Raw genomic sequence first — 13588 nt, forward strand, 5'->3', positions numbered from 1 at the left:
TGATTGCCATACTATTAGTTTTTGGGACGTACAAATATCGAAGCGGATGGATGAGTGTCTGGCCACAGATCTGTTTCGGAAGGAAAGTGCACATCCACACCAGAGTGCACATCCACTTCCCTTGAAAAAGGCTATCCCCAAGTCCCAGTTTTTAAGGATTAAAAGGATAGTGTCCACTCCTGAAATACAAACCTTGAGAATGGAAGAGATGTCTTCCAGGTTCCGGGACAGAGGTTATCCAGAGGGGGTACTTAGGGAAGCGCGGATTGCTAGTGAGGACATAATTATAGCCAGGGACAAAGAGGCAGGTGCACGCATACCATTTGTTCACAAATATCACCCATATAACCATCTTTTCGATAATATTGTGCGCAAACACTGGCATATCCTGGGTAAATCCTATCCAATGGTAGAGGAGTTTAAAAATCCACCTCTTATATGTAATAAACGTAGCCCCAACTTGAGGGATCATTTGGTTCACTCAGATATTGGAACCAGTAATAAAATACGGATCCAGAGAATTTTGGTCAGTCAAAATGGAGGTACATTTCCTTGTCTCCACTGCATGCAATGTAGTAATGTACAAAAAGGACAATATTTCTATCATCCACGCACTGGGAAGGACTATAAGATTAGAGGCTACTATACAAAAAATGTCATCTATCTTGTCAAATGCCCGTGCGGGTTGTTGTATGTGGGAGAGACAATTCAAATGGTGAAAGATCGCATATCTAAACATAAATCCACAATACGGAAACAAAATTAGCTGTTACCTATTCCCTCTCATTTCCATAACCACAATCATTCTGTTGCACAATTGAACCATCAGGTCATAGAGCAGGTATGTCAACCAAGGAGGGGAGGTGATTTGAAGAGATTATTGTTACGCAGGGAGGCCTTTTGGATCCATACGTTGGATACGTTATATCCAAAGGGGCTTAATAGGGATTATGAGGTCATGTGTTTTTAATCTGATTTTCTCATTTGTTATTTTTCGCAGAGTGCAATGCCACGAAGCTAGCCTGGAAAGATACGAATTAGGACGTCAGGTGTTTCTCATCATTAGCTAGTGTTGTCCGTTACTAATTGATTGATGATGTCATGGTCATGTAATTGTGATTTAGGTCTATATAATGTGAGAAAGTGTCAGTATGTACTGTGCAGTTGAGGAAGGCTGACATGCCGAAACGCGTTCTGTGAACCGTTTAATAAAGCACATTCTGAAGAGCAAGTACGTCTGCTGGGATTATTTCTTAAGCATCTTATGGGGATTGCTCCTTTACCGTGCGGATATCGATACAAAAGGTCGTGAGCTGTCTTATTTGGGATTTTTTTTTTAAGAACCACAGACAGGCGGTGCAGTCGAGCAAATTGCAGCCAAATACTATGCTGTTGCTCCAACTTACATGTCTGAATACAAATCTGGTCAGTCTTTAGCATGGATGGACTGTAACTCAGACGACCAGCTTGAGGGCCATTGCTGAAGGGAAACAGAACGTTAAAGGGAACCTGTCACCTCCAACAAACATGCCAAGCCGGCAGCAGTACCTGAGAGTAGCCAGCAGCATGTTTGTAACGATCATTTTCTTCCTGCAGGCGCAGAAGCTGTAAAAACGTTCTTTAATCCCCTGCCGGTGCGCTTCTCTAGTCAGGCTTGAATTCACTGAGGCAGTCGCCTCCTTGCTTCAAGTCACGGTAACCACGCTCCTTTCCCTGCACCTGCGCTGTGACTGACAGCGCTTATGCACAACAGTTCGGCTGGCTTTGCCGAACTGCCGGCTGTCAATCACAGCGAAGGGGGCGTGGTTACTGTGACTTGAAGCAAGGAGGCCGCTGCCTCCGTGACTTCAATCCTGACTAGAGAAGCGCGCCGGCAGGGGATTAAAGAACGTTTTTTACAGCTTTTGCTTCATCTGCCTGCAGGAAGAAAATGATCGTTACAAACATGCTGCGGGCTACGCTCAGGTACTGCTGCCGGCTTGGGATGTTTTTAGGAGGTGACAGGTTCCCTTGGGCAAAAGACTCCAGTGGGCAAAATAATGCAAAACTAGATCAGTGAGCAGTGGAAAACACTAGATTTCTGTTGCACCATGCTTAAGGGAGAGTCTGAATTTTACGCAAGCAACATGAATTGATGACTCCTTTTTGTCAGGTGTCAATAGCTCAGGCTGGTGGATGTGGATGGGTCCTCTCATACCTGTGGAAGGATATGTGAATGGTAGGACTTACCTAAGCATTGCGGCCGGCCAAGTTCATACCTTCATGGCAGCTGTTTACCATATGGCAGAAGGACACTTTCAGCAGGACAGTGCATCATGCCACAAGGATCGTTAGTTCCAAGAACATGACAGCAACTTTTTCTTGCTTCCCTAACCTTTACAGTACCCAGATCTTAATCTGGGGCAAGTTCAGAGCATACCAGTTTCTCCATCTATTTTGTGGCAACTGTGAGAAGCTATCTGTCCTCATGGGCTAATATTCATTCAGAACCATTTCAACACCTAGTGGAATCAATGTCATCACAAATTACTGCGGTTCTGAAGGCCAAAGGAGATCCAATGTGCTACTAGATGGGTGTCTCAAATACAGGAAATTGGTCAGTGTATAACTGCTGCTCTTCAGAGTAGATCAGCAGATGTGGTTTAGGACGGTGCAAGGGTTGTGTTGGTTTAGGGTTCTATTTTTTATTGCAAGGAAGTGAATGAATCTCAGGTTAGTGGTTGATTTAAAGTCTGTTGAACAGGAAATGCTAGAGAAGGAAGGCAAGCTGATACACAGCCTCGCACCAGACCTGCCTGAACACAGTTCTCACACAACGCCCAGCCCCAGTGCTGACTTTATACTGTTGGTACACAACACCCAGCCCCAGTGCTGATCCTATCCTGCACCCAGCACCTGTACTTCCTACACTGCTCATACACCCAGACACAGTACTGATCCTGTACTGAACTCAGCCCTTATACTGATCCTACAATTCTCACATACTGCACCTAGCCTGTAGAATGATCCTTCACTGTTCATACACTGTATAGTGTGATCTTGCTGACATACTGCACCCCACCTACCAATTCTATACCGCTCTTATACAAAGCACAGCCTGTCTATTAGTTACATACTGCACTCAGTCCCTGTTCTGCTCTCAAACTACCACGTCACAACCCATTAGTCCTGGCACTATATTCTATGATTACTTCACACACTTTGAACTTTTAGCACTGCCCTCTTTCTTCAGTATGGGTTATGCCCTGCCCCATGCTTGCTGGGAACCTTAGTGACTGCGCCCGGTTCTAAACTGGTACCTGGCACACCCTTTTCATATTTCAACCTTGTGGTGAGTGAGAAGGTTGCTGGTCATGATGCTATGGGGAGAAGCAGGTAAGTAGAGCCCCAATTGCTCACCTTAGAATTGCTAGAACGAGGCCAGTTTTGATGCCCAATGTTTATTAGCTGTGATTTCGAGCTGCCCCTTCCTTCTGAGTAATGTTATAACCATTGGTATGATGGTGGATGTGACGATAGACTTCATCACTTTGTGTTTATCTCTATTACTCAGCACCTAAAAGGGTGGGAGGTGGGGGGATCGCTGCTCGCAAACAGGAACCCCCCACTCTTCCTGTACTCCATACACTTGTTATGTCTCCACAAATGCACAGAGAACAGGAAGGAGCAGGACGGACGATGGAGCAGATGAGGAAGGCTCTGTGGTATGTCCGCACAGTAACCAAGTCTTTCCTTCCAGGGATGTAGTAGATTGTTCGAGACAAGTATCCTGGGAATGGCTTCCTCTGCCCTGTCTGGAAGAATGTCCTGCATTTCCACAAGACTGGAGGCTTGGATATAATTCCCGCACCACTGGTGTGTATCTGTGTGTATAGCGTGGTCTCTTATAGATGATATGTACTTGGCTCCAGTACTTTGGATGTTTATGAGTCACCTGGCTGCACGACTTCTCCTTCCAGTTCCCCAACTTCTGTATTTGGGTAATTGCAGTTTAGCTTGGAACATTCATTTACATAAATCAGTTCTTGTTCTACAGATACCATGTACTGCTCAATGTAATTCAACACATCCTGTACTGACTCCTGGGTAAACGTTGCTGGCTCGTGTTGACAGCTTTTGAGATCTGTTGTCTTTAGCTTAGGAGCAGTTTTGGTACTGTGTGTTACCTGCCTTGTGTGCCCCCTCCTGTTGAATTTCAGCTATGTCAGATATGTATACAGGTCTGTTCTCGTACCATCTCCTGTCATACTCAGCTCTATAATGTAGAACATTGAACTACCCCGCTAATAATCATCTCTATTACTTCTCACCTTTGTAGATAAACACTAGCCATCAAGATGCAGACTGCAGGAACTTTGGACAAGGACTATGTTCTGGTGGAGCATGGATTTGAATACGCAGCTAAGGATGGCAGTATTATCTCTATAAAGCCGCATGAGCGCTACATTCTCCTGAAGAGGACCAATGAGCACTGGTGGCAGGTCTGTCGAGACCACAAGTCCAAGCCTTTCTATATCCCTGCAAAGTATGTCAAGGTCCTATCCTCCATTGGCCAGGGCTCCTATGGGACTGACATTTCATGGGGGAGATCTGAGGATCTCCCAGAATATTCACCTTGTACTCAGTACAGCTATTCATTTGTGGCAGTCGAGCCACACAACACAGTTACTATCCCTCAGCTATCTTCTGGTGCCCAAGAAAGAGCAGCATTGTCCAGTCAACATTTGGTGAACACTGCCAGCACAGGCAATGTGCATCTGCAGAGTTTGGTCGCAACAGGATCGTCTCGATCTTTACTTGACCTATCACAACTGCGTCACAACACAGCGATGGAGCAGAGAACGTCACAGGACAGTATCAATACTGACCACAAGCTGGGCCCACTGAGAACCTTCCATAACTCTAAGAAAGTCCTGGATCCCTTAAAGCGCATCAGCCTCATGTGCCCCCCGGACTTGCCACCCAGAATTAGAACCTCACAGTCTCTCAATGATTTGCAGCTTATAAAGTCTGTGCAGCCCTGCTCTGATCAATCACCCCTCAAGATATCAGAAAATCAGCTACTCTTCGAGAAACTGACCATCCAGCAGAGTAATGTGGTTGTCTCCGAAACACCGGAAAAGGTAATTCCATGGTGAAGGGGGCAACAATATGCTTATGGCAGTTGGAGGTGGTCCTAAGTAAAATTAAAGTAACACGTAAGACAACAGTTAGTGACTTGCCTAGTGCTGGTAAGGGTTAACATGACTAGATAATGGTCTTTCTGTGAGTTGCCTTATACATGGCGGTAACAGCCATTGTGGTCTGTTGTCTTTATAATGAAGAGGTGCATGAGTATTGTCGAATTGTCGAAAGAGGGTTGAGAGCTATGGTTACAGAGTGTGGCCCCTGGGGCCCATTGCGCTAATCTTCTACTGTAGAGGAGTTTTCCTTTCTGCTGATGCAATATTTATGTCCCTTCCCCTTAAAACAGAACATTCATCGGAACATGACATATGATGAGAATGAGTTGAGGATTCACTAGTAATCTTCGTCTATAGCCCTCACACTACAGGATCCGCCATATTAATTTCTTCTCTCACAGTAAAGATCTAAGACGTAGCAATCCATAGTGTCTGTATATGTGAATGTATCATGTATGTAATGTAATACAGGGCACAGGTCAGTGTGCTTGTATGTATTATGTATGTAATGTAATACAGGGCAAGGCTTGGTGTGCTTGTATGTATTATGTATGTAATGTAATACAGGACAAGGCTTGGTGTGCTTGTATATATCATGTATGTAATGTAATGCAGGACAAGGCTTGGTGTGCTTGTATATATTATGTATGTAATGCAATACAGGGCAAGGCTTGGTGTGCTTGTATGTATTATGTATGTAATGTAATACAGGACAAGGCTTGGTGTGCTTGTATATATCATGTATGTAATGTAATGCAGGACAAGGCTTGGTGTGCTTGTATATATTATGTATGTAATGCAATACAGGACAAGGCTTGGTGTGCTTGTATATATCATGTATGTAATGTAATACAGGACAAGGCTTGGTCTGCTTGTATATATCATGTATGTAATGTAATGCAGGACAAGGCTTGGTGTGCTTGTATATATTATGTATGTAATGCAATACAGGACAAGGCTTGGTGTGCTTGTATATATTATGTATGTAATGTAATACAGGGCAAGGCTTGGTGTGCTTGTATATATCATGTATGTAATGTAATACAGGACAAGGCTTGGTCTGCTTGTATATATCATGTATGTAATGTAATGCAGGACAAGGCTTGGTGTGCTTGTATATATTATGTATGTAATGCAATACAGGACAAGGCTTGGTGTGCTTGTATATATTATGTATGTAATGTAATACAGGACAAGGCTTGGTGTGCTTGTATGTATTACCGTATTTTTCGCTTTATAAGGCGCACCTGATGATAAGACGCACCTAGGTTTTTGAGGAGGAAAATAAGAAAAAAATATTTTGAACCAAAAGGTGTGCTTTTGGTAGGTTTTGAACTAATGGTGGTCTGTGGATGACGCACTGTTATGGGGAATCTGTGGATGACGCACTGTTATGGGGAATCTGTGGATGACGCACTGTTATGGGGATCTGTGGATGACGCACTGTTATGGGGATCTGTGGATGATGCACTGTTTTGGGGGATCTGTGGATGATGCACTGTTATGGGGGGATCTGTGGATGACGCACTGTTATGGGGAATCTGTGGATGACACACTGTTATGGGGAATCTGTGGATGACACACGGTTATGGGGAATCTGTGGATGACACACTGTTATGGGGAATCTGTGGATGACGCACTGTTATTGGGGAATCTGTGGATGACGCACTGTTATGGGGAATCTGTGGATGACGCACTGTTATGGGGAATCTGTGGATGACGCACTGTTATGGGGATCTGTGGATGATGCACTGTTATGGGGATCTGTGGATGACGCACTGTTATGGGGGGATCTGTGGATGACGCACTGTTATGGGGGGATCTGTGGATGACACTGAGGGGGGATCTGTGGATGACACTGAGGGGGGATCTGTGAATGACACTGAGGGGGGGATCTGTGAATGACACTGAGGGGGGATCTGTGAATGACACTGAGGGGGCTCTGTGGATGACACTTATGTCATCCACAGATCCTCATAAGTGTCATCTACAGATCCCCCATCAGATGCATCAGTGTGGAGAGAGGAGGCGGGGACACTCATGGCGGGGCCCGGTCCAGTGACTCTACTTTAATACACCGGACCCGCAACTATTAAATACATTCAATCTGATCTTTATTTAATTGTATATACTCTGACGGTACTTACTGTAGTACCGTAGGTATTGCATTAAGACGGCGCAGACCGGCATCTCCTTCGGTCATGCGCCGCTTGCCGCAGCTCCCTCCTCATGCGCCGCCTGCCCCAGCTCCCTCTGTCATGCGCCGCCTGCCCCAGCTCCCTCTGTCATGCACCTCCTGCCTGTTCATTCATAAAGTGAGATAAGCAGGAAGGCGGCGCATGAGGAGGGAGCTGCGGCAGGCGGAACATGACCGAAGGAGATGCCGGTCTGCACCATCTTAATGCTATACCTAAAGTACTACAGTAAGTACCGTCAGAGCATAAACAATTAAATAAAGATCAGATTGAATGTATTTAACAGTTGCGGGGTCCGGTGTATTAGAGCAGAGTCACTGCACCGGGCCCCGCCATGAGTGTCCCCGCCTCCTCCCTCCACACTGATACTTCGCTGGCCGCGCTGTGCAGCATAGCAGCCAGCGAAGTATTCGCTTTATAAGACGCACGGCCATTTCCCCCCCCACTTTTGGGGGGAAAAAGTGCATCTTATAAAGCGAAAAATACGGTATGTATGTAATGTAATACAGGACAAGGCTTGGTCTGCTTGTATATATCATGTATGTAATGTAATACAGGACAAGGCTTGGCGTGCTTGTATATATCATGTATGTAATGTAATACAGGACACAGGTCGATGTGTTTATGTGTTATGCAGGTTATGTTATACAGGACGCAAGTTGGTGTTCTTGTATGTGTCATGTTTGAAATGTAATACAGGGCACATGCTGGTGTATGTATGTATCATGCAGGTTATGTTATATAGTACACAGGTCAGTGTGCTTGTATGTATCATGTATGTAATGTAATACAGGGCACATGCTGGTGTGTGTATATATCATGTATGTAATGTAGTACAGGGCACATGCTGGTGTGTCTATGTATCATGTACTTTATGTAATACAGGGCACATGCTGGTGTTTATGTATCATGCAGGTTATGTTATATAGGACACAGGTCAGTGTTCTTGTATATATCATGTACATAAAGTAATACAGGGCAAATGGTGTGTGTATACTGTATATCATGTACATAAAGTAATACAGGGCACATGCTGGTGTGTGTATACTGTATATCATGTACATAATGTAATACAGGGCACATGCTGGTGTGTGTATACTGTATATCATGTACATAATGTAATACAGGGCACATGCTGGTGTGTGTATACTGTATATCATGTACATAATGTAATACAGGGCACATGCTGGTGTGTGTATACTGTATATCATGTACATAATGTAATACAGGGCACATGCTGGTGTGTGTATACTGTATATCATGTACATAATGTAATACAGGGCACATGCTGGTGTGTGTATACTGTATATCATGTACATAATGTAATACAGGGCACATGCTGGTGTGTGTATACTGTATATCATGTAGATAATGTAATACAGGGCACATGCTGGTGTGTGTATACTGTATATCATGTAGATAATGTAATACAGGGCACATGCTGGTGTGTGTATACTGTATATCATGTACATAATGTAATACAGGGCACATGCTGGTGTGTGTATACTGCATATCATGTACATAATGTAATACAGGGCACATGCTGGTGTGTGTATACTGTATATCATGTACATAATGTAATACAGGGCACATGCTGGTGTGTGTATACTTAGTTACCATACGAATTACTATACAGAAAAGCAGTGTGAAGTTTTTATGGTCTCTCGGTTGATGTTAGTTCAGAGACCTTGTGCCCCCACTGAAGCAGAGTCTTTAGATCTGGTAACATTACATAAATCCTTGGGCCAAATTGGAAGTTATGTACGTCCGTTTCAGTCGAATATCTTCCAAGATCTTGGGGGTAAATGCCCACTGAAATCCGCAGGTGTTCGCAGGGAAATCCGTGCCGTAAATCTGCATTAATTGGTGCGTATTTACATGCGGATTTGGTGTGGATTTACTGCATGCGGATTTTACTCTCCCCATTGAAGTGAATGGAGAAAATCCAGTCAGGAAAAATAAAATAAATTGACATGCTAAGGATTTTAAAATCCGCACTGTAGGTCAAAATCTGCGCTGAAAAAAATCTGCATTGTGTGCATGAGAATTTCAAATTCTCATAGAATACAATATATATGACCCACAGTGCGGATTTTCCGCACACAAATCCGTGCGGAAAATCCGCGCACAATCCTGATCGTGTGCATTTAGCCTTACGGTCACACGTTCATTCCCATGGATACTATAAGCTGATAAAATTGCGCATGGAACATGCATGGAAGCATAAATCCACCATCCAGCGAAATAACTTACATCCCTCTAGTTGTTAATCATGGCTCCTTGTGACTGCAGATACAGATGACATTTAATCGAGCCATGGCCACACAATCCTCAAAAATATTAGCCGTCATCACTTCACATTCACACAGTTATTACTCACATTATATACAATTGCGGCTCTTGGGATATTCACAGGCACCAGCACCACTGGATAAACACACCAGCCCAAGAAGTCTATCACATCGTATCTGCCACATCAAGTAAGCCAATATGTCTGCTAGATGATCATCTCATCTCCATGTAAAAACCGACAACATTACACTGCACTACATCCCATCCATCTTCATATCATAGAATTACATACAATCTATAATATCCGCAGGACCGCAGTCGGGTTCACCCAAAGTGACCTTATAAACATGTGCGTCATCTGCAGTGTTCTCAGGAACCAGCGTTCATGGCACTAAACGTCATCGATACCTAGTAGTACCATCAAGTGGTTGTCATTTAAATGCACATACAGTCTATAGTATCCACAGCCTGTCCGGTTTACCCTAAATTACCTTACATGAGGCATCTATAATGCTTTCCAATAATTAGCGTTCCCCAGTTTCAAGCACCATAAAGTGATATCATCAGGTCACATGCAATAAACCACCCATAGCAACAAATTCAACCATTAGTTTGCACTCGTGTGACTGATACGTCATATTTAAAGGAGGAACCTCCAGGAACGACTATCACAAATGATGATTAATTTAAAAAAAATTGTATGTAAAAGCCAACTGCTGGGCTACACTTTCTATATACAATTCTAGTAAGACTATGTTCATGTATCTAATACGGCGCCTCACTTCATCCAAAAACAGCTGGAACTATGACTATATAAAAATAAGCAGTCTTGAAAGGTAACAATCCACCACGATGGCCACGCCGTAGACAACCAGCCCAAAGGTTGGCATCTGCAGCATCGCCATCATGGCCACATAAGCTAGATAGGAGATGTGATGTCTGTAAATACCAACCATGCGGGATCTATCCTATTTCCCTACACATATGGCTGGCCCTACCCCAAATAATGAACATAATAAAACATGACACCTATATTAAACCTCACCTATACCCAATTGGACCATGCATAAAGGAAAAAAAATGTTATCAATTACAATCCAAATTTAACTCTTTAGGAGCTATTGTATCTAATTTCCGGATCCAGTACATTGTCGATCACTTGGTATCTTAATTGCCACAAAGTATGATCTGCTTCAATTAAATGTCTAGGGATCGGTTACTCAATCTTTTTGCATCCTTATTAAAAGACTGTTTATTTTGTCCTCGTTAAAGAGAATTTTGGGTAGGAATTATTTTTTATTTAAAGGACCAGTTTTATGAACAGTTCCAGGGAACCACAATGGAGGCCAATGTGACCCCCCATGTATGCAAATTTATTTATGCAAGAACTGGAGGAGTCATTTATGTATCGCAGGGAGTTATTTGTGCATTGCGGTACTTAGGTAACTTCCTTGCTTTGTGGAAAGGTGACATAGTGTCTTTGAAGAGGATTCTGCTCGAAAAATTCTGATTAAGGGGATATCCAAAGTTGGAGTTAAAACAACAGGTGTTGGGTGTAAAGAACAAGAAATCTTGTAAAAAATAAAATTAAATATAGGATATTATTTGTATCAACATCTGGTATACATAGTGAATCAATCTCCAAGAGATTGAAGAAATATTGGACCATAGTTAGGGATGCCCACCCCAAAATTAGGGAGTTTCTGGAGCCACCTACAGTATGATGGTATATTGTAGACTAAGATTGATCAGAGACAATCAGAGTAAAGCTAATACTGTAGGTAGGGGGTTGACCCAACTATTTTTGCCTGACCCAAATTGTGGTATGTTCCCTTGCCTCTCGTGTTAGCAATAGTGTAATTAACCCGCATTTAAAGATTGCACTTTAAAAGATTTAACCCGCATTTAAAGACTGTCTTGTGAGTGCAGCGGGCGCCAAAACTGCTGGGTGCCTGCTGTTTTAAACAGCAGGCACTTGGGGCTAATGTATGTGTCGAATGTGAATATGGCATCTGGAAGGTTAAAACTCGGAAGCACATGCTCCCGGCCATGCACCTGCTTTCCCACCGAGCATTGGGGGAGCCAGATAGTGTGTGCGGCAGCCTTGGTCATCCTGAATGATCCGAGGCTGCTGCACATTAGTTCCTATGGAGCCTCTGCCTGTGGCAGGGCTCCATAGGAATACAGTGAAATTCTCATAGAGTCCATGAGAGAAGCAATCTAATGATTGCTTGTTCAACTTCCCTAGGGGAACTATTAAAAAGTGTAAAAAAAAGAATAAAAAAAAAATATATATAAAAGTTCAAATCACTCCCTTTCCCCAAAATAAAAATGCATAAACAATTTAAAAAATAAACATCATGGGCATCACTATATGCGAAAACACCCGTACTATTAAAATATAAAAATATTTATCCCATAGGGCTGGCAAACAGCGAAACGGAACAGAAAGTCAAAATGGCTGATTTGCTGTTTTTTGGTCCCTTTCCCTACCACTAAAAAATCACTAAAAAGTTATTAAAAAGTCATACACACTCCGAAATGGTATCATTAAAAAGTACAGAAATCGCCCAGCACACAGCCTGTTTATAGGATAGGAAGAAATAAATCGGCAATTAGTGAAAAAAAATAGATCATCCAGTTTCTAGACATTTCATTAAAGCAAGTCATAATACGTGGCAATTGAGATATCAAGTGATTGATAGTGTATCGCCTCTGAGACAAGGGGGGAATTTGGGAAACATTATTTAAGAAGGAAGAGATGTTATGGATCTGTTTGTAGTAACACTAATGTGCCCTAACAGCAGGATTACTGAATTTCCAGTCCTGAGGTCCATTCTAGGTCCCCAGGGCTGTACTGAAGAGGACGTACCCAGCCTCTGATCAGATCACTGGGACCCAGTCAGAGGGGAAAATCCACTTTGATCATGTGGCAGCCATAGACTGTGGTCTGGGAAGATAGCAATGACTATGTAGGGGGGCCTATGCGTGTGATTAGCTGCTTGAGCATGACTGCTCCATTCTATTCCCTGCTTGTTTCTGGGACCACAAGCTGATGGTTTTGTTGGGCAGCTCTAAATGGAGGGTTTCTGTCTCTGGTAGCAGGGTGAAAGGGTGAAGAGAAACCCCCCCCCCCCCCCCCTTCAGGATAAGGAGCCACAGTGTACTGGTGGAGCAGTTCTGTGTTGTGTGATCCCCATGTGTCACGGATTTTCCTTCCTCCCGGAGACCATTGTCTTCTTCCTTACAGATGTCAGGATCAGTCACTTCCCCTCTGAAGAGAAGGAGAGTTCCTGCAATTCTTCAGAAGCCCAAGATCCAGAGAAGTTGTCTTCTCACACGTCAAAAAAGATCCGGACTGACCAGTTTTCTGACCTTAAGAACTTAGATCTTTTTTTTTGTTTTGTTTAGTTTTTGGGTAAATATATAGTTGGTTTTAGTTTACATGTTTTTTTTGTATAAAGGAATTCATTCAAAAGGAAAATCCACCATTGTTTTTTCATTTCCTTTTTTGCAGCATTCACCATTACAATTAATAGAGGGCATAACTTTATGGTGAATGTGCTTACTGTAGGACAAGGGTGGTGAAATATAATATGTATTTGTGTAATGTATTTTACTTAATTTAATTAACTAAAAGTGATTTCTTAAAAGATAATTATTTTTGTATTTTTTTGCACTGCAACAAAATTTTTCTTAACATTTAACATTTTGTAGTCCCCATAGGGCACTTAACAATTTTTATTTACACATAATAGTATGTCCTGTTTTTACAACTGTGCCTGGGCATTTGCTAGGGCATAACTAAAGTGTGACCTAACAGAGACCCTGACCAGACAGCCCTTGTTAATACAGGGCTGTCTCAATTACCCAGTAAGCCCCAATAATCACGTTGCTGGGGGCTGACAGGGACAGGAC

General features: G+C 42.9%; 1 protein-coding gene across 4 annotated transcripts in view; it reads left to right on the forward strand.

Annotated features, from left to right (window-relative positions):
• Positions 1 to 2903: 2903 nt before the first annotated feature.
• Positions 2904 to 13588, forward strand: part of ARHGAP27 (Rho GTPase activating protein 27) — a 120669-nt gene continuing 109984 nt past the window's right edge. The window contains exons 1-3 of one of the 4 annotated variants that reach the window (XM_044296778.1): positions 2904 to 3375; positions 3740 to 3855; positions 4319 to 5123. In XM_044296778.1, coding sequence (XP_044152713.1) covers positions 4338 to 5123 — 786 coding nt within the window. In that variant the 5' untranslated portion in view covers positions 2904 to 3375; positions 3740 to 3855; positions 4319 to 4337. Of the gene's footprint in view, positions 3376 to 3657; positions 3705 to 3739; positions 3856 to 4081; positions 4221 to 4318; positions 5124 to 13588 lie in introns of those variants that run through there. The other 3 variants (XM_044296777.1, XM_044296780.1, XM_044296779.1) reach the window with 3 other exon arrangements.

This window comes from Bufo gargarizans, chromosome 6 (assembly GCF_014858855.1).
Source record: "Bufo gargarizans isolate SCDJY-AF-19 chromosome 6, ASM1485885v1, whole genome shotgun sequence".
In the NCBI taxonomy this organism is placed as follows: Eukaryota; Metazoa; Chordata; class Amphibia; order Anura; family Bufonidae; genus Bufo; species Bufo gargarizans.